We start from the raw sequence: 26,079 nt of genomic DNA on the forward strand, positions 1-26,079 counted from the left end.
ATGAAAGAAACGTATCTACAAACAGGACGTATTTTCGTCCGTCCTTCATAACACGTGGCGGCGTGTAATAGGTTACAACGGCTGCTTCTGATTCCAAACCTTGTTTATGCCGAAAGCTTTTGATCTTCATCGAAACCCTTGTCTCTTCTTTTACAACAAGCTAATTCAAGCTTACTCTGTTCATGGCCATCCCCATGAATCAATCGTCCTCTACAATCTCCTCTCCCACAATGGTCTCCGAACAAATCACCACACTTTAAATTTCATCTTTGCAGCTTCTGTTTCGTTTTTGTCTGCTCGACCTTTACGGTTGCTTCATTCCCAGTTTTTCAGATCCGGGTTTGAGTCTAATTCGTTCTGCTGCACTGCTCTAATCACTTCTTACTCGAAGCTAGGAGCATTGTGTTGTGCACGCAGAGTGTTCGACGAAATGTCTAGCCGAGATGTACCGGTCTGGAATGCAATGATCACGGGTTACCAGAGACATGGTGATACGAAGGCGGCGATGGAGTTGTTTGATTCCATGCCTAGTAAGAACGTTACCTCGTGGACCACCGTCATTTCTGGTTTTTCTCAGAATGGGAATTACTCTGAAGCTTTATCAATGTTTTTGTATATGGAGAAAGACAAATCCGTGAAACCAAACCATTTTACTGTAGCTAGTGTTTCCCCGCTTGTGCCAACCTAGGGGAATTAGATATTGGCCGAAGGTTAGAAGGCTATGCTAGAGAGAAAAAGTTCTTTGATAACATTTACGTGTGTAATGCTCTTCTAGATATGTACTCAAAATGTGGAATGATTGATGTAGCGAAACGTTTGTTCGATGAAATTGGGAACCAGAGAAATTTGTGCTCCTGGAACTCAATTTTTTGTTTTGTTTCTTTTTCAGTTCAAAAGCATGTTGATTCCATTGTTCTTTAGAGTTCTAACACTTATGATTTTTCTATTGGTACTTTAGCGAGAAGGAGAAAAATCAGATGCAGTGATTGTCGGGTTGCTGCTAGCTTGTGTTCATGGTGGGATGGTAGTGAAGGGACAAGAATTGTTCAAGTCCATGGAGGAAGTTCACAAGGTTTCGCCAAAGCTAGAGCACTACGGATGCATGATCGATATCTTGGAACGTGTTGGGAAGCTGGAAGAAGCATGTGATCTCATCAAAACAATGCCAATGAAACCAGACGCTGTTGTATGGGGAAATCTTTTAGGTGCTTGTAGTTTCCATGGAAATGTTGAGATAGGAGAGATAGCAAGCGAGGCACTGTTCAAGCTTGAACCAACAAATCCAGGTAACTGTGTGATCATGTCGAATATATACGCCGCCAATGAGAAGTGGGATGGAGTTTTGAGGATGCGGAAGTTGATGAAGAAGGAAACGATGACAAAGGCTGCTGGTTATAGCTATTTTGTGGAAGTAGGAGTTGAAGTTCATAGATTCACTGTGGAAGATAAATCACACCCAAGATCTTACGAAATTTATCAGTTTCTTGATGAAATTTTCAGATTCACTTTGTAATTTTCAGACCAACTTTGTAATTTTCAAATTTTCAGGGGACCAACAGTGAGGGACACCAATGCTCATACCAAACTTAAAAAACTCTCAAAATAAGATTAATATATTTGAAGGACCAAAAATTGTCCTACACCAATGCACATGGCCTAATGGAAAACTGTCTAATCAGTAACATAACCTCCTACTAATTTTTATAGTGTTTGAATTTAAAATTTCTTCACATAGCCTATCACGTTTGTGTGTCAATAAATAGAGTAGTACTATCTCTTTCCATCTCCACAAAAAAACCTACACCTGCGAGTGTTATGTGTGATAGTAACAGCAGCTGGAAAGTGAAGGCATCTAATCGAGGTGTTAAGGTAGGAAGCTTTAATCTAACTTTCTCTATTAATTGCAGTTTTTTTTTTTTAAGGTGGAATTTTGTCTCTATGTCCAGATCAGGCCTCATATACTTTTCCATTTTTGGTAGTCCTATAAGAGCATACAGTGAATTAAATACTATTATCATGTCCACCAAAACAGTTCTTTAGTATTGGTATATGTTAGTTAAGTGTTTGTAACATATGCCATAATCTGCCCACTTATAGGAAAACATGTTGGATCGTTGTAGTACTTATACAACTTCTTCTTTCCTTTTTTTTATGTGTCAAATGTCAGCGAAGGATCAAGTTCGTGTTGTGCTGGGTAAGTGGGTAAGAGTTGATACCATGGTCTGGAACTTCGAACCTGAAACGCCACCTGGAAACAACTTTGTTTGTCTCCGCGATGGTATGTCATACAAACAACTGGTGGCCAAAGTGAAAGAGAAGCTTGTTCTGCGGGCGCATGAAGTTGTCATCAAGATGGCCTACCAGTTCCTGGGGTTGTTTGAGCTTGATGAGGGAAATGTATAACAGACGACGAGGAGGTTTGGGTGTTCATACGAATGCGGCGTTATATAGAAGAAGTTTACCACTGCGTGACCGTTGTTAACAAGACGCCGCCAAAAGAGCCTAGCCCACCGAGGTCTGAGAGGCGTTGGCTATGTTATCAGTCACAAAACAGCGATGTGGATTCAGATTCCGACTCAGAAGACATCTACTGGCATGAGTTTGCACTAGACGCACCCCTTCAGACACAGACGACGAAGCCACTAGGACCAACATTGACTGGGAAGGATGATATAGTCATGTCCTCTGTTCCTGCGATAACAGAACGTGGAGTAGTCATAAAAGAGGTAGGCGATACAACAACTAAGAAAACAAGAATTTTGGGTGATAGGGAGAAAGGGAAAGCTGTGGCTGACGCAATTGAAGATGGAACATCAAGCGACAGTGATGACGATGACTTTCAAATTGTTCCATTTTCCCAACCTGACAACCCAATGCTCGTTGAATGTAGTCAAGCTAGGACATGAGAGAAAGATGTTGGACCACAAGATGCGCTCACCAGACCTCTCTCAGAACCTACCTCAACTGGGAGCACCAATGGTATGGAAGGTGACATGGAAGTTAATTATGTTTCTATGTGGGGACGTGTGGAAGAAGCATTGCACACAATGATAACTGACATGAGTGACGATCCGGCGTTGTTTTGTCGTGATGCTCCACCATTATTCAATGATGGAAAAGGTGAATTTAAATGTCAATTAACAGTATGTTAATTCAAAAGTAGAAACCATGGTATAGTATGGTATTCATTTTAGATATAGTACTCACTCTCCATTTCCAATATCATATTGTTACAGGGGTTGACACAGCTTTGTCAGACATACAGTATGAAGGAGACAAGTTGTTTATTGGGCGAGTTTTCAAGTCAAAATCTGACTGCAAGATAAAAATTGCAATCCACGCCATCAATAGGAAGTTTCATTTTCGTACTAGTCGTTCAACCCCCAAGTTCATGGTGTTGAAGTGTGTGGGCAATACGTGTCCCTGGCGTGTTTATGCGGTGAAACTCGACGCATCTGAACACTTTCAAATTAGGCAGGCAAATCAGAAGCATACGTGCACAGTTGATGAGCATAGGTGTTACCATCGATTGGCGACAACACAAGCTATAGGCGAGATTATGCAGAGTCATTTTGTTGGTATCAAACGAGGTCCAAATGTAGCTGGAATAAGGAAAATACTACTTGATGAGTACCATATCAATATCTCGTACTGGAAAGCGTGGCAGGCAAGGGAGGTGGCAATGGAACTGTCTTTGGGTTCTATGGCTGGTAGCTACGCCCTCCTTCCAGCTTATATTGGTCTCCTCCAACAAACCAATCCTGGTTTGCTCTGTTACACAGAGCATGATGACGATCCAGATGGCGCCATGCGGTTCAAATACCAATTCATTGCATATGGAGCTTGCGTGAAAGGGTACCAGTACATGAAGAAGGTGGTTGTTGTTGACGGTACTTCGATGAAGGCTCGTTATGGTGGTTGCCAAGACGAAAATTTCCAAATATTTCTGCATGCCTTTGCTATTGTTGACAGCGAGAACGATTCTGCGTGGGAATGGTTTTTCCGACGCCTCTCTACATTTGTCCATGACACAACCGAGTTAGTGTTCATATCTGATCGCCATTCAAGCATATATACATGCTTGAGGAAGGTAAATGGAAAGTAAATCGCCCTTTTCCTAATGTTGATTGTTTTAAATGCAATATATATATGGTTGGTTAGTTATGGTATTGTATATCCCCTGTTTTCAAGTTTATGTAGAGGCGCACCACTCCGATTGCACTGTTCATTTATGGCGAAATGTTCGTCATCTGTACATGCCTCAAACACTGGCTGGATTAATGTCTGCAGCAGCTAGAGCATTTGTGCTTGACGATTTCAACAAAAAGTTTCTGGAAATACAACGAGTTAACCATGGGTATGCTGCATATCTAGTTGACGTTGGTAAGTAAACATTTGGGTGGAAGTCACATGTCCTCTCCCTTACCTTAGAAAGCTCATCAGCTTCTGATTTTTGTTTTACTCTACATTTTGTAACAAGTTTCTCTCACTGGACAAAAGTTCACTCAACGGGTAAGAGGTACAATACAATGGACAGCAATATTGCTGAATCATGGAACCAAGTCCTGAAGGAAGCAAGAGAGTATCTTCTCATCTGCATGCTAAATTATATTAGGATGACGGTGATGGAATGATTTGCTGTAAGAAGAGCTAGGGCTGCCCGTTCTTCTTCTATGATAGCTCCAAAGGCTCAGGAAATTGTGGAGGAGAACTTTGAGAGTGCCATGGCCATGGCGGTGAGGCCAATTGCAACTTTGAGTTCCAAGTTCAGATAAGGAGTGGGGAATTTTTTACTGTGAAATTGGTTGAGGGAACTTGTTCGTGTAACGAGTTTCAGTGCTTAAGCATACCGTGTGCGCATGTCATCGCTGCAGCCAATCGACTTGGTGTTTCCATTGATACATTTGTTGACATTGCCTACTTTGAGGAAACAATAAGACACGTTTATGATGAGAAGATTTATCCTATCCCATCGGTTGGAGGAAACTCTATCGTGGAGACCGCTTCCGGTACCAAAGGTTACCTGAACCCACCATTTACACGTCGTCCACCAGGAAGGCCCAAAAAAATCAGGATATTGTCTCGTGGGGAGTTCAAGGTAAGGCCGGAAGACTATGTTCTGAATGATAAGCCACAAATTTTTTTTTTCACCGCTAATGTTACCTTCCTAACTTTGTTTCCCAGAGCCCATGTCCGAAGTCAACTAGGCGATGCTCACGTTGTTGTCGTACATGACACAACAAAGCCTCTTGCAAAAACGCCATCTAAGTAACTCAGTTAAGCCTTGGGGGTCGGCGTAGGTGTTCGGTGGACTGTTTTTTGGAGTGGGCAAATAAATAATGGAATAAGCCAGTGCAGGGAATGTATATAGTAACGGTGACTGGGGGCTACTTTTGGCTCAAAATACCATGGTATATCCAACTCTGGTATATACCCAAGTATTTTGAATTATATGCACCCCAACGTAATATTGTATCGGTGACTGGTGGCTTTTTTGACTCATAATACCATGGTATATCCAAGTATGGTTTATACCATTGTATTATGAATTATATGGACCCCAACATACGTATAATAGTACTGCTTGTGGTTGTGTAGTTGTGGAGGTGTAGATAGTGATGTAATGCCCATGAACACCAAGGTTTGTTCCCTTTGTAATATAAATGAAATCCCCAGGGTGGTTTAATGAACAATCTCTTTTTGTTTATCTTCGCTTCATTCTGAACCTTAAATAAGTCACAAAAATGGATCAAAAATAACTACCAATACCATGTCCAAATTCCGTTACTAGGATATCATCATGGTTGCTATTTCAGACATGTAGGAAGGACATATATTTATGGCTCAAAAAGAGTTGTGTAGAACTGCATTTATAGACAAATTCTGTTAAACACTACTGATCCTATATGATTCATTAGGTTATATCGTCATCCAAAGTTATTGTACGGTCGATTCCAATTAGCGTGTTCAAACTGTTTGTAGCGATACCCTAGATAACATTTTGCAAACCCAAACCGAATTGCCACCCTATTTGGTTCACTACTGTCTGTCAGTTGGAGCTAACCACACACAATAGGAGAGAGATTGACAATTGAGGCGACCAACCAAAATAGAGGGTGTCCTTATAACGTTACAATGTGGATAACAGAGAAACTAGTCAGAACCAGGACATACGTAAATAGGCCACGGGAATGTAAGGCTATGCATGTTTTACACATCTCCTTTGGGAGTGACGTTGACATTGAAAAATAGAACAACAAAAAGGAATGGAACTACTGCAAATGGAATAGAAAATTTAAAGAAAAAAATAGGAACGTCAACGACATGTTAAAATAGATCACCAATGATCTAAGAGGTACAACGTCTGCAACCAAGTATTGTAAGTGTCAAGACTCAGAGGATTCCAAGAAATCAATTTTAGTGTGCCCACAGAACAAAAGAACAGGTGGCGTTAAAACGCTTAATTTACTAAAGGGGTACAGGAGATGGCGAGAAAGCTTCAAAGGCCCCAACAACATATTGCTTCACAACTATTTGAACCTTCTTGAAATCAAGTTGCATGTAATAGGTGGCTAGGGAAGAAACAGCGTGAAGCTCGAGTAGAATCAGCGATGCAATCCCAACTAACGCTAGAAAAAAAAACAAAATGATGTGTCTATAAGATTGCACAAAGTAATAGGTTGCATCGCTGTGTGACTTTAATAATATCATTACCCCTGGAGGAGCAGCGGAATGGTAAAGAAGGCTGTAGGACAGCCGTACGATCAAGCCCCAGATTTCTCGTCTCCGCATTCACCACAAATTTCTGGATTAGATAAGAGAGCATTACAGTAATGTGTTCCATATAGGTATTGATTTGCTGGTCACTCAAACAAGATCTATTGCAGTTGAGGACAAGAACCTGCCATGCTTTCAAATCAATAACCAGAGCAATCCAGTGTTGGCGCTCTATCTGCATGGGGATGTATAGGATATTCACATCCGTAAGCCATTTTGGCCGCGTTAAGAAAGGTATGGCCGACAAGCTTGAGAAGCTAAAATTTACTTTATCTAGCGCTCTTAAAAAACAATTGTACTACCGGTATAGCATAGACAGAAAGGAAGCGGGTAAGAAATCAAACCGTTGTTTAGGAGAGGCATCGCGACGAGATTGGATGAACCTAATCAACAAATCTGCACCATGTTTGTAAACCGACGAGGAGTTTGTTAAAGTTTCAGATAGGGAAGAAACAAACTATAATGTCAAATAGGATAGAGCAAACTATATATACCAACTCATCAAGGAACGCCGAGGAGGCATAGATGTTAAGAAACTTTGTGTTGTCCACCAATATGCCACACAATAGTTCATATGACATGTGGTTGTGTCAACGATGGAAAATCAGAAAATAAGACACGTATAATTAACCATTTACAATAAGCACATTGATGTCTTACCTGGCCCTCTCCATTATTTTAAGAAATCCTTGAACCCGTTTCTCGTTGGGTGGGATGAATGCATCAAAACCACCAACTAAAATCATGGGTGCGGACAACTTCATTGCCTTTGAAGGTATATCATTTGATGAGTGTTGTGTACTCCTCGTCCGTTTCCTGACCTTTTTGTTTTTGGCAGCTGGTTCTTCAGTTGAGTCAATTTCAGTAATTTCTGTTTGTGTGACCGCAGCAGGGGCAATGTTAACACTACTACGGGAGCGTAGTCCTATGCGGGTTGGTCGGTTAACAGGTTTAACTGCAGATTTACCCTTCCTGGACGACCTTCTGCGACCAACTGTGAATCCTTCCTGAGTTAGATCAACAATGAAGTCTGGAGCATTTCTTCCCACTGCGTCAACCGGCTTCGTTGGACTTGGTTCCTACATTAAGAGTACTCCAGAGTTACATGGTAACAAACACAGTGAGTAAAGCTCATAAACCAACTCTATAGTCCTGCTTACATTGCCAGCAGGCAATGCTTCTTCGGTCTCTAGTTGAGTTAGTCATATAGAGAATGTGGGAGGGACAACGTCGAAGATGGTGGTTGCAGGCACATTGGGAGGTTTGAACTGACCTTCACTTTTGTTTTCAGCCTGAGACAATAATGGTTAATGAGATTAGTGGTCAAACGTAAGACGGTTGAAAGCGATTATGTGGCTAAGTTCCAAGAAACATATGTCACCTAAACTGTTTGATGTTGCATCCACATAGCTTGAACCGCCTATTGGTTTGGTAGTCTCCTGGTCATGGTAACCGGGACATCATATTAGTAATTGTGAACTTAATTGTATTTGATCATATACATAGCAAGGAAGCACAGAGAATGAGGGCATTGTGAAAAACAAAAAAACTTTGGTGTTAATATACTTCTCCCCACCCGCACCACCTGATACATTTGCTGCATTTGGTGCCCCTTCGATACTTTCTTTGAAGATTTTGACAAACCTTATTTCAAGCTTTGATATTTCTGAGGAGAAGAATGTCTTCAGTTCTACATTATTGGCCTGATGTAGCCGCAGAATGCGTTCTTCAAAAGCGCCACTGCAACCTCGATTAGTTTAGCCACATCATAAGGGAGACATCTACTGGACTCGGCAAACATTTTCGCATTGTTCCCAGTGGCGTTGGTTGGAACTTTATCTGTACAGACATTGTCTACATTGTCATCATCATCTTTTAATGGTGCCTCCTCTCCAACATCATGGACACCCGCAACATCTACACCACCACTCCATCTGCTGTGTTTGAAAAGATGATCATCTAACACAAGTTCCACAAGACAGGAAACTTCTTTATCATCCTCTTCGTCGGAGAAAGTGAGGCAAACATCGTCTGACATAGAGTTACTCAGCATCGAACAAACACGCGCCTACGAAATCAAAGGCAATGCTTAGATATATGTAAGAGGAAAATGAGAGGTGTGGTTAGGTGGATAGAAGGATCTAACATGTCCTGTTTGGTCAACTAAACGGGCCGATTGGACGTTGATAGTCAAAATCCTCTACACAACATTCTGCACAATATCTTCTACTGGAGTGGTTGGGTCGTGTATGTTAATTTCCATAGAAGGTCCTTGAATGATCGATGGACAACTCGCAACTGTAACTAGAACTAATGCGTGAGAGAACCCTTGAATGGCACATGTTTCTTGCGCTAACTGTTTGATGGTCCTCGCTTTTGCACTCCTAACAGTTTTTAAGAAAGAGTCTCGACCCCAAGGATACTTCAGGAAGGCGTCAGTATCCCCAACCATTTCCACATGTATCGGACTTATGTTAGTATTCCCACAGGTAGGACATAAGATGCCATCCACCAGAAGCATCAGAGCAAGTCGGAATCGAGTATCCGCATCTTTGTATTTCTTCCCCAGCAGCAGCTTCTGCAAAAGCCAAGTGACAGTTGGTTTAGGCTCACTGCCGAATAAAGATTTCCACATTGGTGAGGTGGAACTGCATCCTTTCTTCACAGCTTTTCCTTTCCTTTTTTCCAACTTGAACCCATCCTTCAAACAGTTCAAACCAGTTACAAGTGCGAAATCTTCTATAGCATACCTTATTGGTTTCCCCGCAAACACCCACCACAATTCATACTTTCTCTTGGTGACAAGCTGCCTTGCCAAGAGGTAATGCACAAACATGATAGAGAAAGTGTGGTTGCCCATTCCCATTAAACGACCAAACTGGGAACTAGCCAACTGTTCTAGATTATCATCATCTAATGCTTTTTTGATGTTTTCTATCCACCGCAAATTGAAGTAGTTGTTGACGCGGTTTCTTCCAGCCGGCTTACAACCACTCAGGAACAGACGCTGAGGTAAGCGACATTCCTCCATATTAGAAAGTCCTTGTAAAACAGTCAATCTAGGGCCAGGCGTTGCGTGAACACATCAAAGCACTGCAATAGTGTCGAAATGTTTTGTGAGCTCTGCCTAGACGAGTTAAACACAGTTGATTCTGATATTTGATTTTCACATAAAACTAATCACAGAAGTAATTATACTATCCACTCTGTCACATGTTAACTAAGCCATACCATTCATAAAATTAAAAAACAGATACACAAAACCCGTTAATTTCTCTGGGACACTAGCACTGAACCCATACCATTCACATCAGCCGCGTATTCGAGTTACCAACGAAGGGAAATAGTAAGCGGTTACGAAGAAATAGAAACGCAGATAACACTAGCGGCGCAAAATAAGAATAATTGGTAGATCTACAAACCCAGAAATACTGACCCTAATCCGCTGTTGAAACCCTGGCTACGATGGTAGACGAAAGCAAACCTCAATAGAAAGAAGGTGATTGCCGATTTAATTACTGAAACCCCCTAATTCGCTTCGCTCTCCTTACTGGTGGGGATCGTATCCGAGACTCTCGCTTTTAATCGCCGGTGAGCTTAAGAGTCAGAGAAGACAAACAATATATTTTCCTTTGTAACCTAACAGTTATGCCTTCGGCTTGGGTGGGATATTAAAGTGTGAAGTGAGGGTTGACAACTTTTCGACTTCAGCTAGGGACAAATAGGCAACTGTTGATCATGCAAGAAGACTAGTAAGGTAAATAATATAGAAAATATATGAATATCACCTTCTCTTGGTCATAGTGGTTAGTCAGTTAAATATAGTTTTTTTTTTGCGTTATTGCTGCCAAATTCCCATATATAAATTATAGAGTTTTCTAAGAGATCTATCACATTTGAAAACTCATCTCATGCTCTATACCACATTTAATAACTCTTTTCTTGCAATACCACAGCTTCATAATAGAATTACCTAAACACCCTTTTCTTTTTAATATCCTATTTCTTAAAACTAACCACTCCTTTATTTTTAGTATTCCCCTGTTATATCTTTCTTTATTATACTGTCTCTGTGTTGTCTTTTCAGTTTCCGTTTTCCATAATAATTTGAAATTTAAGCAAATTTAAGTAAATATCTTTTCCTCTCTCTATTTCTCATTTACGAAAAACTGATAAATACATATATTTGTTTCTTCCTTTCTCTCTAAACCTACATTTCCTTCTGTTCTCCAACCATCGCAGATGGAAACCAACACAATCGCTGACCCAGGAAACTCAGATCCGATCCCACCAGGATCCGGTTAGTTTGGTAATAACAACGGTGGACAAGTTCTTCTATTTTTCTGGGTTTTGCTTGTACTTTTAAATTTTATGTAAAGAAGATAAATGTAGATCTGGAGTCCACTACAAAGGAGAAAATGCTTTCTCAGTCACATTTGTCTCATATTTCTTATTCTATTAGCTTCTTTTGTGGACAAATTTAAACTTTGTTTTTTTGTCCATTATGTTAATTGATTCATATTATTTTATTTTTAGTCTACGACATTTGTTATCCACTGTAATATTTTTGTCTAGTATCTAAAATCTTGTCTACGAAAAATCTAGATTTTATCTACTTTAAATATTATTTTTTACTATGCATTTTATATCATTTTAAAGTATTACAAATATATATACATAAGTTTTAATAGACAACTTATAAGTAATGTCTATCATTTATTAGTCTACGGCACACTAATTTAAGGGTGATGGACAAACTTAAGAATAAATATTGTCCACCACTTATATTTTGTCTATTAAATATATAGTTAATTATTTGATAAACCAATTCAAAAAGTTATAAATATATAGTTACACACTTTTGTCGTGTCATACTTGTATTAAATGTGAAGTCAGACATATTATACTATGGCTGCATGTTCTCTTCTTTTTTATTTTTATTTTGTGTATATAACCACTCAAATAAAACAAACAACACAATTTCCAACTACTAAACAGAAGGGTAATTTTGACTTTTATAGTACTACTTGTGGTATAAAGGAAAAGGGATTTATGTTTGTGGTAGAAATGAAAAGTTTTATATCAAATGTGGTACAATGGGCAAAAATCCCTAAATTATATTAGGTTTTGAACCCACGCTACGCGTGGGTTTATTGATATATTTTGGTGAAAACTATATATGATTGTTGACAATTATGAAATATTATCTTATAGAAAACTTTAAATTACTATTAAGACCAAACTTTTATTTCAGATACACAAATTTTATAAACTATAAAAATCAGTTGTGCTAAAAAATCAAATCTGATCAAAAGAATCATGGATTTAACTGGACGTTCAGGAGAGGCAGATCAGACATTCGAACTGGTGACCTTACATATACTAAACCATTTATTTGACCACCAGACAAACGAAGCATATTTAGAATCATGAATTAATTTCGTTTTCTCATATTTAATTGACCGCTACCATCTATGTCTTCATGTTTTTTTTTCACTATTTTCTTACTATTCATATTCTTTCTCGTCATATTCATTGTCAAATTTTCATGATAATTGTCAGTATTACTTTTACCGGCCAGTTCTTCCTTATACTATTTTTCTTCCTCTTTGTCTTCCTCGTCAGCTTTCTCACATTCTTCCACTGAGTAATTATTTAAAACTGTTTTTTAGACTACCAGATAACTTGTTAACCCATCAAACTCGAACACAAAAATTATTGCCTATTTTCTCATAAAATTTCATGGATCAGCATAGTCACTACATGCACTCAATTATTAATATTTTCACATGTTTACTTACTCAGTTTTAGATCCACATATATTAAAACTTCTTGAACCAAAATTTTTAATACTACAAAATTACAAATTACTTGCAGAGAAATGTATTTGTCGTCGATCTTTTTTCTTTAAACACTTAAAAATTAACTCAAACAACATCAAATCAAGGTCTTGCAATGTCAATCCTTCTTTCTTAGACCCAAAAAATAAAAAAACTTACTGAAACAATATCAAATCACCTATAAAGTCATATACAAAAACATTTTTACTGTTCATGAGAAATGTAAAGCACAAAGAGAGATAATTAAAATATTTTCAAGATATTCAAAAATTAAATATATAATATTTAATAATTCTTAAATTTTTAAGTTTTTAGTAGAGTTTAAATATTTATAATATTTTAAAATTTAGATGTAGTTTAAATATTTATGACATTTTAATTTTTTTTAGAGTAAAATATTAATAATACTTAAACTTTTGATAGAGTTGAAATATTTATAATATTTTAAACTTTCTATGGGAGTATTTATAATATTTTTATACATTCTATAAATTTTAAATATTTATAACATTTTTGAACATTTAAAAGTTTCATTAGTTATAATATTTTATACTTTTTAAATTTGGACGCCTGATAAATCAAGCTTGCTGCGCATTCTTAGTTGGAAGCATATTAATCTTATTTATAATGGTTCTCAGACATTATCTAAAAATTTTATAGCTGATGTGGGACGTTGTACATACATTTATTTCTAAGTGTTTTAATATAAAATTGTTTTTTGTCAACAATGTTAAATATTGAGATGTCTGATTTTGATTAGTCGTTTTAAAAATCTTAATATAGAAAATTCTGTAAATTTAAAAAATGTTAATCAGTGACATGTTGAATCCCGATAGGTTGTTTAAAATCCTATGTGAACGCCTTAAAGAGCTTATAACTCCAACTTTTATTAGTATAGATAATTATAAAATTTTAAAATTTTAAAATTTAGACACATGAGAAATCAAGCTTCCTACTCATTCGTAGTTGGAAGCATATTAGTCTTATTTATATGGTTCTTATCCACTGTCTAAAAATTTTCTAGCCGATGTGGGATGTTGTACATATACTTATTTATAAGTATTTTAATATAGAAATTTTACATAATTTCAAAAATGTTAAATATTGAGATCTCTGATCCCGATTGGTTAATTAAAAAGTCTGAATATACAAAATTCTGGAAAATTTTTAAAAATGTTAATTAGTGACATGTCTAACCCCTACTGGTTGTTTAAAATCCTATGTGGACGCCTTAAAAGAGTTTATAGCTCATACTTTTATTTAGTATAGATTGTACGTAATATCGTTTGATAGACCTTTATTTGATTTTTTGTGTTTATAAAAATAAATTTACTAAAGAAAGACATCTATTTTATTAATTTCACAGCATTTTTGAGAAGAAGGCTTGGAATTCAAAGGTATTTACAACCAATGCCATTACCATAAAATATTTTTTATAAAAATAAAACAAAAAATCGAAATATGCAAAATAAGGTATGTTAATTAAATATTCTCCTATCAATCCAATATAATTTTCCTAAATTATCTCCACCTCTGAACCTAATTTTCTGCAAAACTAAACAAAATTTTCGCTTTTCCAATATAGAAAACTCTATATTCATTTTAATCAATCATATTCAATTACTTCAAATTTTTTAATTTTTAAAAAAATTCTTCCAGATTTTCCGTCTTTAATATATAGAAAATCTAAAGAGTTCCTCTACTAAATATAAAATAATCTATAACAAGATTTGTGGAAAAGTAACATTACCAAATAAAATCCCTAAAAAATACATAAAACAAAAAAATTTTAAATTCCTAAACAGTCAGATTTCTGTATAGATTAATTTTTATAAATGTTTTAAATATATTATTTAATAAACTTTAATAAATTTAAATTATTATGGGACAGGTTATGATCGATATTCTAATAAATTTAAAATTTCAATAATTCATCGCTACGAGATCAGTATATTATACTAAAAAGTAATAAATTTTTAAAGATATATAGTAAAACCTCTATAAATTAATACTCTTTAAATTAATACTCGCTATAAATTAATAAATTCTTCCGGTCCCGAGTTGGGCCAGTGTAAAAAATGACACATTTCGATAAATTAATAAGATAATAGTTTTTTTCAGAAATCCTATGTAAAAATATGGTCCCATCAATATTATAAATTAATAATCAAGCTAATTTTGATATATATATATATATATATATATATATATATATATATATATCTAAGAAAATCTAGTGAAATATGACTCTATTGTTGTTTCCATGTTCTTGAATTTGCATTCTTATTGGAGCTCATCTCTAATCTTTTTCAATGCCGTCTTCTCAAATCGCATCCAAAAATTATGGAGAATCATAAATGCGATAATTGCTTCCTTACATGTATTTGGTTCTAAAATTACCACAATATTCTTTGACTTCATCATTACCTTGAATGATAGTAACAATTTCTTCTAAACTCTAAACTTCTAACATTTATCATTTTTACCTAAACTCTAAACTTAACAATTACGATAGCCAAGATTATAAATTAAGAAAATTCTTTAATATTATGAATGATAAGAAAAGTATATTATTTTATAATATAATTTTTTTAAAATTATGAAAATTAAAAATCTCTTCATAAATTAATAGTTATCGATAAATTAAAACCTCTATAAATTAATAAAATTTTGTGGTCCCGACTTTATTAATTTATAGAGGTTTTACTGTATATAGAAAATATAGGCCTGTGGTGTACCGTTAAAAGATGGTCATTACAATTAAGTCTATCGGGATTACAGATTTTAGTAAGGTATGTCTGCGGTTGGCGGGTTGTCCCAAAAACTACAAATATAATATTAAAATAAATATATTATATATAAATAATATTTTTACATAGTTTTGTATATATAATACGTGAAATATATGATAATGTGAGGAAATTTAATTTATACCAATTAAGATAACTCCAAAATATTAATATTATAAGTTATTTAAAAATTTCTTTTTTTTCTTTGCCACTAACTTTTTTAAGAATAATTAATATAAAATCTAGGTTGAGGACATGCTTGAACATAACTTTAACGACCACTGTCTTAGTGGGTTGACCCGCTGCGGTCCATGAAAAAAGAAATGTGGACCGACTTGTTTGACACCTCTATATACATGATTATTATAAACAAACGGGTACAACTTAATAATATAAACGGATATTAATAAGTTTTGTAATGAATTCTGGCTCATCCTCCGAATATTTTTATCTTGGATTGGTGAAATTAATTTATAACAAAAATAAATTGTTGTGTTGTATATAAACCGCAGATTAAATAGTAGAATTAACAATCAAAATACAATTATACAATCTTAAATTTCAAATAAAACGTAAAAAATTAACTAACAGTTACAATTTAAAAATTAATGATCTTAGTAAAAAAAATAATTCCGCGGTATACTGCGGGTTAAAATCTAGTTTACCTTTTTTCTATACATTTTGAACACAACTATATTTGCTTGTTCGTCTAATAACATGAGATCAACTAATAAAGGAAAAAACTGGGACGCTGAGTTCTGTACTGGACAATCAAGGCAGAAGGAGTAACCATACCATCGGCCTTCCATAGACCACATCAGCTGCTCTTTTACGTTTCTAGGCATCTCTATTTGCAACACTCCCGTAGCTCTTTTTCAAAAATAAAAATAAAAAAACACTCCCGTAGCTATTGTCTTCATTAAGCTTCTGCGTGTTTTAAAAAGAACCTCAAAGCTCAAACCAAAGAGGTTCCATTCATCAATCAGAAAACAACTCCTCAAGAATTAAAAAGTTGTGCCTTCCTTTGTAATTTAAACAATATTGTTAACGGGATAAAGAAAATGAAAAATGTGGGGAAGAATGATAATGATGATTTACAGTTGAAAACTGCCTGTGATCATATACTGATACGGAAATGATCTATTCTTCTTGTACCACATCAAGATCTGTTTCCTTGCTAACTCGCAAGCTTCTTGGTAACTCATTACGTCCCATAGTCCACCGCTAGCTAATATAAGGCATTGTTCTTCTCTTCCTCGTGGCATAAACATCACTCAGGATCTGGTATTACATATGGCTCCAGNATAGTCATCACCTAAAAAAAAAAAAAAAAAAAAAACAGATTAATTTAGCAGGTAGTAATGATTCTCATACCTAGATAGTGTAAGAGCTCGAGCGTACAATATTTCAAGATTTGGTCTTGAACTTTCTGTGGAATTTCAAGTCGACGACTATGATCGAGACATTGTCTTTGCTTCTCTTTTGTAAAGCGAGTTTGGAGAGATAATCAGCCGCAGCTTGACAAGCGTGGTCTTCCCCTACACCTCTCTCAGCTAAAGGCAGTGCTCCATTCTTCTTGTGCCAAGCCAAGATCCGCTTCCTCGCAAAATCGCAAGCTTCTTGGTTACTCATTACATCCCAAAGTCCATCACTGGCCAATATTAGACACTCGTCCTCTCTAGCTCGTGGCATAAACATCACCTCGGGATCTGGTCTTACATATGGCTCCAGATATTCATCACCTGAAAACAAAAAAGCAGATTGAAACGGATCTAATGATGTTGGACTGTAACAGTTACTACAACTCAAGAAATGTCTTGAACAGCTAGTAATGAGCCTAATCTCTAAAAAAAATTCTTGAACGTCTATTATATCAACAAACTGAACTATAAAATTTGAAATTTCTGTTACCACTTTAAGAACGAAATCAGTGTTTCCAACAAATTGAACAAGAAACACGTTTCTTTTTTTCTATCCAACAGGTTAGGAAGGTGAAAGGTGTGAGAGTGGATGTACATCAATATAGAAGAAATGGTGAACTGTAACCTACCAATGGACCTCGACGTGTTGAGAACGCCAAAACTTGATCTGGCGCCTTGCCATTGTACAACTTTTCCTCCAGTTTTCTCTATTCTTGCATACTCGTCCTCTCTCTCTGGCTGCAAAAGAGGGTAAGACATTTATTTTTTATTTTTTTTATTGAATATAATGTTAAATTAAACTCAAAAGAAAAATTGCTTTTTTACAACTAGTGCAACATATGGCTGAAAAAAACTTTCTCGGATTGTTTTAAAACACGATTGAGGGAAAAGGAGGATATTTTACTCTGTGGTCAACTGATAAATGCATAGATTCTTTGCCTCGCAATAAAACCACTCTTGAATTACCACAGTTGGAAACAATTATATGTGATGAGCAAACCAATGCTACTACGGCAGTGGATCCGATGGACTCAGGGACAACAGCCTCAAGAACATTATCAGACGAACCAGTACTGGGACGACTGCTGATTTTCCCTGCGACCTCATCAACGACCCTTAGAAAACAATTGGTGAAGACTTTCTTCCACTGGACTTGCCTACTCTCACTTAATTCACTGTTGCATAACTTAACTTTAATGCGCTCAATTTCTTCAGCCAAAGCAAAGTGGATTCTATCACGACAGTATTCAGCAACCTGCAAGAATCCATTTCCAGCAAAGTATTTTTTATTCATTTACTAGCAAGAGAGGTGCTCATCCTCAATTGCTAAATCAAAAGAATAGCAATTACAGCATACCTGAGATCCGCCATGGCCATCATATACACCGAAAAAATGACAAGGGATGTGTGTGAGACTTGGATTCATCCCCTCATGATCTCTCATAAGCATTTCAATGGGTATTTTCAGAAAATGGGGTAAAGCTATAACAGAATCTTGCATTTGAGGTCTGTTTCCATCAACGGAAACTGTGCCCCACAAAGGTATACACTCTAATTCGTAGTCACTCCTGCTTTCTTTCGTGACATGACTCTTTTCTTCAGGAACAATGATTACCTTCGAAGCTGTCACGTCAGAACCAACAGCCATATTAACATTGCGATAATCAACTGCTTTCTTATCTCTTGTAACTCCCACATCCGTAGATGCTTCTGCTACTTCCGCTTTGTCCTTAACTCGTTGACTTTCAAGTTTCTGCAAGACTCGTTCCCACTCGTGTCCACTTTTCCCACATAGAAATGAGCCGAGTACTTTAAGAGATAAAGGAATTCGGCCAGCAAGTTGGACAGCACGAACCGAGAGCCGTTTGAAACTAGTAGAAGGGGCTGGCTCGTTGAAAGCAAACTGATAGAAGAGTTGAAGAGCTTCATGGACTCTCAGACACTTGACTTCATATAAATGTGTTAGGCCATTTGCTACAAGAAATTTCTCGTCTCTGGTCGTCACCATAACTCTACTCCCTGAACCAAACCAAGTGGCGACTTTCTGAACATCCTCTATCTGTTCATTCTTATCCACACCATCAACAATGAGCAGCACTTTACGGTTTCGAAACCTTGCTTTGGTAACATCAAAGCCATTTTTGGAACTCCTTACTCCTAAAGCCTCTCTTTGGATATTATTCCACAGCAGCTCTTCATGTAAACCTGATGGACCACGGTCTTTATAAATCTTTCCAATATTCTCCAGGAAAACATGGATATGGAAATATTGCATGGTCTCCTTGTACACACATCTTGCAAGGGTCAATTTGCCAACCCCTCCTACTCCCCAGATGCCAACTATACGAACTTCATTTTCAGATTGTAACTCCATCAATCCACTCACAGCCTTCAGGTGACACTCCATCCCTACACAGTTGAATGCAGTGTTCCCCGGCAGAGACTTATCCTTCTCATTTGATACATTGAAGCTGCTTTTCTCTGTTCCTAAAGTGTTTTCATCAGACGATCGTTCGTATTTAGACAATACCATTTTCCAGTCTTCCTCAAGTCTACCGAGATCCAACTGACGCATCAGAGCTACTTCTCTCTGTTCCTGTAGTGCATTCATCAGATGATTGCTCGTATCTGGACAATATTGTTTCCCACTCTTCTTTAGGTTTAGCACATAATTCTGAGCCGACTGCAGCAATCACTGAAGGATAACCATTGCCAATCTTAATCGCACGAGCTAAGAACTGTTCATAACCTTCAAGAGGAGCAATATCCTTGAAAGCGTGGAGGTTCAAGAGTTCTAGAGCTTCATAGAATTCTAGGGATTCAACTTGGTACAAAAGTGTTACCCCGCAGGCAAGAAGCAACTTCTTGTCTAGGCAGGTTACAATGACTCTGCTCCCTGGACCAAACAGTTTAATGTACTCCCTAAGGATATCTAGTTTTTCAATTATATCAACACCGACAAGAACGAGAAGTACTCTTTGGTCTGTGAGCCATGCTGTGTCATCAGGGGAGATCATGTGCAGACTACCCGATGCTTGAAAAGCTGTGTTTGAAGCAATTCACTTAAAACCAAAGCGTTGTGGCCGTGGCTGTGTTGGATGATATTGACATCTTCAAGTAGAACACAGACATCAAAAGAGTGAGATATCTCTTGATACACAATCTTGGCAAGCGTTCTTTTGCCAAGACTTGCCCGACCCCAAATGCCAATCTCGCGTACTTCATCATACTTAGCATCCAAACACAACAATTCATAAAGTCGTCTCATGCGGAGATCCATCCCCACAAGGCCACGGAATCTAGAAGAGGTCAACTTATCCCAAATGTCATTTGTGATTTTCAGGATCAGCTCCGCATCATCCTCCCTATCAAGGCAATGCCTAAGTAAGACATACAAAATTGACTCTTAAAACGAAGAAATTGCATTCGAGATTTTCATGTCGTGGAGATACCAATTGTTTGACTGCTCGCCGGAGATGCATGCCAGCTCCATCAGTGCATTCCTCCACGCCGTCGCCGATAATTCCACCTGATCAGTGCAGACTTCTTCGGCCTGTCTTTTAACATCCGAGTCATCTACTCCGTAATAGACTGGAAAGACTGTAAGGTAACCGTTACGCAGATAATTTAGAATCTCTTCGAGCTCTCTCAGGACCGAAGGCGAAGAGACATAGTTCTTAGATACGACGACGATTGCAACTTTCGAGGCTCGGATAGCCGCCAGATGAATCTCAGAGGGTTCCAGGTTCAGCTCGGTTTCACCTTTGAAAGTTCGAATGCCCTTTTGTTCCAACGAACGGTAGATATGGCTGACAAAAACTCTGCGAATTTCCTCCCCTCTGAAACTCACAAACACGTCGGACCCGGTGCTCGGAGTCGGAGATAAAGCCATCAAGAGAGAAAAATTGAAATCGCAGATGAGGAAAGTCGTTTCTTTGATTTTATTCCTTCCTCGTATAAGTATAAACAAACCAACCAACCTACTGTAGTAGGCGTTGACTTTTAATCTAAGAAGTTTAAATCTCCTAATTTTCCACACCAGAGCATAGCAGAGCAAATGGCTTCGTCTTCCTCTTCGCGCTACGGTGTGTTCCTGAGCTTCCGAGGAACTGATACTCGTAGAACCTTTGTCAGCCATCTTCACAAAGCCTTAGTTAACCGAGGAATCGTCACCTTTAAGGACGATGTGAAGATTAGAACGGGCGATCCTTTTCCCCACGAAATCCTTGAAGCTATCCAAGATTCGATTTTTGCAGTCATTGTTATCTCGGAGAATTTCACTTCTTCAAAGTGGTGTTTGATCGAGCTCCAATCGATAATGGAGCTTTGGAGCTCAAAAAAACTCATCGTCTTTCCGATCTTCTACGGAGTGGAGCCCTCTGATGTCAGGAAAGAGGAAGGCCATTTCTGGGAACCGCTTAAATTGCACATGTGTAACTCATTTGCAGAGGAGGTTCCTAAATGGAAAGAGGCTCTCACCAAAGTCTCCTATCTCAATGGAAAGGATTCTAGAAAATTGTAAGTTCTTTCTTCTGCAAACACATATATAGGAGGATTCCACATCTTTGACTAATTTAGTTAAAGTTAAGGAAAATCATGAAGCTACTTTCTTTCATTTTACATTTCAGCAAGGACGATGCTGCAATGATTGACAATATTGTTAGTGATATTTCGACTCGGTTGTCATCTATGCTGCCTATTGAATTTGCGGATGTTGTTGGAATGAATCCTCACATGGAGAGGCTGGATTTTCTCTTAAATATTAGATCAGAGAAGGAGGTTCGTATGATTGGCATTTGGGGAATGGGTGGCATAGGCAAAACCACCATTTCCAAGTATCTCTTTCACCAATACTCTGGAGGATTTTCAGCTCGTTGTTTCATACAAGACGTTTGGAAGATTTCTAGCAGCTTTGGTCTCGGGGGTTTACAGGAAAAATTTGTTTCTTCTATCCTGCCTGAAGAACATGTCAAGCTCTCCACGGTTGAACACGGACACCACCATATTAAGTCTAGGCTTGGACACCAAAGAGTGTTTGTTGTCCTTGATGGTGTTGACAATGTGGATCAGATACGAGCTTTGGTTAAAGAGAGTAGCATGTTTGGCCGAGTAAGCTATATCATCATAACCACAAGAGACCGAAGCTTGCTCAAAACATGTGGCATTATAGACAGAGACTTATATGAGGTTAGCTGCTTGGAAAGCACTGATTCTCTCCTCCTGTTTAAACGGTTTGCTTTTGAAGGAGGAACTCCACCTTCTGATATTTATGAACAACTCTCACTTCGAGCTTCTCAGCTTGCTCATGGTCTTCCCTTTGCCCTTGAAGCTTTTGGCTTATGTTTCCGTGGAAAGACTACAACAATTGAGTGGGAGGATGAGTTAAGGAGATTAGGAACGACTCCTCATGAAAGCACCATTAAAATCTTGAAGATTAGCTACGACGACTTGTCTGCAATAGAAAAAAACGTTTTTCTTCATGTTGCATGCCTCTTTAATGGAGACTCGATCCTAAGTCTAAGAGCTCTTTTTGATAGCTTTGAATTTGGGATAGAAGTGTTGTCCGAGAAGTCTCTCATTAACATTTCAACTGATGGATATCTGAAGATGCATGTTTTAGTTGAGAAAATGGGAAGGCAGACTGTGCGTCAAGAATCCAAGAAAAAGCCTCATAAACAATTAATTTTGTGGGATCCTCGGGAAATTTCTAAAGTACTGGGACATAACTTGGTGAGCCTCATCATACATATTTGTATATCTTTCTTTAATTTGATTTTAATGGTTTCAAGGTATGATTTCTTTTTTCTTTATGTCAAGTGACATTGATATTCTTATTTTCAGGGGACAAACCAAATTCAATGCTTAGCACTGCACATGTGTGAGATGCGTAGAAATTTAGCTATAAGCTGTATTAATTTCTTGCCGTTGTATAATCTCAAGTATTTAAAGTTCTACAAGCATCTGGATGATACAGACTCCAAACTGCAATTTGTTTCAGAAGATAATATACTTCCCCCTGACCTTGAGCTTAGGTTGCTTCATTGGGACGCATATCCGTTGACAACACTTCCTTTCGATCTACACCTAGAGTGTCTTGTTGAACTCAAGTTCCGGTACAGCAACCTCGAGAGCCTTTGGGAAGGGACACCGGTAAATTATCTAAGAAAATGATACCTAGTTTGATATAGCAATTTGAGTATCAAAAATCCGTCCATAAAAATCTTTTTTAAGTTTTCCGTATACTTTTTTTTGGTCTCTTTTCAGGAGCTTGGGAACTTGAGGAGACTAGATGTGACGGGGTCTAAGAATCTGAAATATTTTCCAGATATTTCAATGGCCAAGAAGCTGGAGGACGTGTCAATGAATGATTGCGCGAGGCTGGAACAATTTCCAAGGTACATTGGTAGCTTATCTAGTCTAGGAAAACTCCATGCAATCCATTGTCCTGGTCTTCAAAGTCTCAAGATTAACATTATGGCAGCGACAACCATTACAAAACCAAGAGTGATGTGCTGTCCACAAATTATACTGGCGTTTCCCAATGAAGTTGAGCCACTGCAATGTCTTACAAATCTATCCATAGAAGGGAAAATAAAATTTTGGCTTGAACAGCTAGAAGGAGATGCAGATCACTTTTCTTTTGATTTGGAGAGATTTATCCCATATAAGTTGATGATGCAACCACTGCCACCTCGCCTCAAGTCAAATTTCCGTGATTTCGTTTGCCTTGAGATCAAGCGGAACAACTACGATGAGAAGGACCTGCCTTTCAGGTGCCACAGCTTTTCAGACTTCCCTCTTTTGACAGAATTAAATCTCATCAACTTGAATCTTGAAAACATCCCATCAAGTCTTGGTGAAATGCATGCTCTAGAGAAATTGAATTTCAGCGGAAATGACTTCAAAAGTTTACCTAGAACCATGAAACAACTCCAGAAGTTGAAATATCTGGACCTCCATAACTGCTGCAAACTAGAAGCATTGCCACCACTAACTCAAGTAGAGACGCTTATACTTTCCAACTGTATCAACCTCCGATCATTGCTAGAACTCCCTAATCTACTAGAGGATCATGGCATACACCATTTGCTTGAGCTTGAGCTTGATAACTGTAAAAACGTTCAATCACTTTCGCACCAGCTCAGCCATTTCACCAATTTGGAAAAGCTAGACCTCAGCAAACACGATTTTGAAACAATGCCTGCTAGCATCAAAGAGCTATCCTCGTTAAGAACTATTAGCCTGAACAGTTGTAGGAAACTCAAATCATTGGAAGATCTTCCATTAAGCCTTAAATGTCTCTACGCACATGGCTGCTACTCACTGGAAGGTGTAACCCTTTCATATGGACATTATTTAGAAGACTTTGATCTTGATCATTGCTTCCATTTAAAGCTAGATATTCTTCTAATTACTTGGTCTCCAACTAAAAGCCGTAGCAAAAAGGTAAATTCTCTAGCTCTTTTCTTTTTGAGACCGGTCTAACCTAAGCTGGTGAGTGGTGAATATTTCAATAATTCAACTATTAAGCTTTAGTTCTTTTTTCATTTTGTTTCTTGTATAGGTACCAGGTTGCTGCTTCCCAGAAGCTGGGATGCCAAATTTATGTACATGAATGTGTGTGCAGTTCAGAGACATGTACCGTTTTGTATAGTTTCAAGGCTGATAACTTGATATAAGTTACTCCCTGTTCAAGGGGTCCATTGCCTCTGTTTTTCTCTTGTTTCTTGAATCCTACTATTTGGGAGGGTTTTTTAGACGATATGTAGGAGTGAATAACTGCCCTAATGTAAAAGACATAGGAAATCATTGAGTCGATACTTTTTAGCCAGATATAGAATTAGATCGAAGAAAATCCGGTTGATTTAAAATGGGGAGAAGGATCGTTCACTTTGGAGATTTAAAGATGGTAGCTACAAGAAAAGTTTCTCGTCACAACAAACATGGAAACATATAAAAGAGATCAACCCGAGTTGTGAATGGTACAGAGGAGTTTGGAATTGGTTCCCTTTCTCAACACCAATGTATTCATTCTTAACTCTTATGAACCAACTATTTGCTTGAGAATTAAGAAACGATTGAAAGCTTAGCTCCCTCTTAACCCTAATACTGAAAATGCAAAGAACATGTCTGTTAAAATTTGAGAAATTGAAGTACATAACAAAAGGATAGCTTGGAGGACATTTTGAGACTACGGAAGGACAAACTAAAATAGTTGTCCATTAAACGTTGAAAGTCTACAACAGACAACATCTTGTCCTAAAAAAGTTGTCTATTAAATGCTATCACAGAGTTTTCAAAGTGAAACGATATATATATATATATATATATATATATGTAGAGATCTCTCATGCGGCAGAGCACAGAGATAAGATGAGGAACTCTTTGTCTCCATTTGCACCACGCCGAACGGTGGTGGCTCAAGAGAACAGCCTCTGCGATCTCTGAGTTCCGACTACACAAAGCCTCGTGCGGAGGAATCCAACCGGAGGCGTTTTAGAGCGTTACATCAGCCCCGGCGGAAGCGATCGTCTTCACCGGTGCGAAAACACTCACCGAGATGTCTCTCAAAAAGGAACGTCACGACAGTCTAGGACGGCGGAGATTCACTCCGCGACTCGCTCTTGGCTTACTGAGTTAGACTCGCTGTAGATTTGGTCTGGTTCGGTTAGTTTAAGCAATGACGAAACAAAGAAAAAAAAAAGAGTAGGAGAGATGAAGAGCTCGAGAATAAATGCACCAAATAATAAAAAAAAAAAAAAAGAGTAACAAAACAAGAGAAGACAGGACAAGGACATACACGTGCAGCTATACAAAATTCAAATTATTTATTTTTAGTGAAAATATACCAGTTTGACACAAATTTGACAATTAATTATTAGATTAATACTCCATCCTATCTAATGACTAGAATGACAAAAATTATAGGTAAAAAGACTAAAAACCCAGAATTTTTTTTTTATTTTAATTTTTTTTAGAAAAAACGAAAAACCAACAAAAAAAAGAGTATTTGATATTTTGATTTTAAAGTATGATTAATGAAAAAACAAAATGTTTAAAAATATGATGTTTATATTTCTAATATAATTTATAAAAATAAAATATGATTTAAATTATAACTTATAAATTTAATATTCAAAAAATTGTTTATAAAAATATTATGTATAAAGATATGATTTAAACATATGAACTTTAAGATGATATAGTCTAAATAAGTTTTATAAAAAATAGAATGTATAAAATTATAACTAA

The 26,079-nt window shown here is 37.2% G+C and overlaps 4 protein-coding genes and 1 pseudogene across 4 annotated transcripts; 2 read left to right on the forward strand and 3 right to left on the reverse strand.

The window, feature by feature from the left end:
* On the forward strand, positions 1–5,862 carry LOC104759838 (annotated as a pseudogene).
* Positions 16,814–18,343, reverse strand: LOC104758150 (protein phosphatase 2C 7-like). Its single transcript, XM_010480971.2, has 4 exons — positions 18,185–18,343; positions 17,732–18,082; positions 17,457–17,565; positions 16,814–17,148 (listed from the first exon to the last, which is right to left on the reverse strand). Exons 1-4 carry the CDS (start codon positions 18,326–18,328, stop codon positions 16,814–16,816), a joined length of 939 nt encoding a protein of 312 aa, XP_010479273.1. The 5' UTR covers positions 18,329–18,343.
* Positions 18,439–19,360, reverse strand: LOC104759839 (putative disease resistance protein At4g11170). Its single transcript, XM_010482718.1, has 2 exons — positions 18,524–19,360; positions 18,439–18,450 (listed from the first exon to the last, which is right to left on the reverse strand). The coding sequence occupies exons 1-2, from the start codon at positions 19,358–19,360 to the stop codon at positions 18,439–18,441; spliced, it is 849 nt and encodes a 282-aa protein (XP_010481020.1).
* On the reverse strand, positions 19,380–20,719 carry LOC104759840 (disease resistance protein TAO1-like). The gene is made up of 3 exons (XM_010482719.1): positions 20,280–20,719; positions 19,954–20,207; positions 19,380–19,870 (listed from the first exon to the last, which is right to left on the reverse strand). Exons 1-3 carry the CDS (start codon positions 20,717–20,719, stop codon positions 19,380–19,382), a joined length of 1,185 nt encoding a protein of 394 aa, XP_010481021.1.
* Positions 20,885–21,349, forward strand: LOC104759841 (toll/interleukin-1 receptor-like protein). Its single transcript, XM_019239005.1, has one exon. The coding sequence runs from the start codon at positions 20,885–20,887 to the stop codon at positions 21,347–21,349; it is 465 nt and encodes a 154-aa protein (XP_019094550.1).

This window comes from Camelina sativa, chromosome 17 (genome assembly GCF_000633955.1).
Source record: "Camelina sativa cultivar DH55 chromosome 17, Cs, whole genome shotgun sequence".
Lineage (NCBI taxonomy): Eukaryota > Viridiplantae > Streptophyta > Magnoliopsida > Brassicales > Brassicaceae > Camelina > Camelina sativa.

What these genes read in the sequence shown, in the direction of transcription:
- LOC104759839 (XM_010482718.1), bottom strand. Translation starts at nt 19,360, where the DNA reads ATGGTATTGTCTAAATACGAACGATCGTCTGATGAAAACACTTTAGGA.
- LOC104758150 (XM_010480971.2), bottom strand. Translation starts at nt 18,328, where the DNA reads ATGCAAGATTCTGTTATAGCTTTACCCCATTTTCTGAAAATACCCATT. An exon ending in ATTTATCAGTTGACCACAGA is followed by an intron (nt 17,566 to 17,731) that starts GTAAAATATCCT and finishes CCTCTTTTGCAG; the next exon opens with CCAGAGAGAGAGGACGAGTA. An exon ending in CAACACGTCGAGGTCCATTG is followed by an intron (nt 17,149 to 17,456) that starts GTAGGTTACAGT and finishes TTTTGTTTTCAG; the next exon opens with GTGATGAATATCTGGAGCCA.
- LOC104759840 (XM_010482719.1), bottom strand. Translation starts at nt 20,719, where the DNA reads ATGGCTTTATCTCCGACTCCGAGCACCGGGTCCGACGTGTTTGTGAGT. An exon ending in GGCGAGCAGTCAAACAATTG is followed by an intron (nt 20,208 to 20,279) that starts GTATCTCCACGA and finishes TGTCTTACTTAG; the next exon opens with GCATTGCCTTGATAGGGAGG. An exon ending in ATCTCACTCTTTTGATGTCT is followed by an intron (nt 19,871 to 19,953) that starts GTGTTCTACTTG and finishes CTTCAAACACAG; the next exon opens with CTTTTCAAGCATCGGGTAGT.
- LOC104759841 (XM_019239005.1), top strand. Translation starts at nt 20,885, where the DNA reads ATGGCTTCGTCTTCCTCTTCGCGCTACGGTGTGTTCCTGAGCTTCCGA.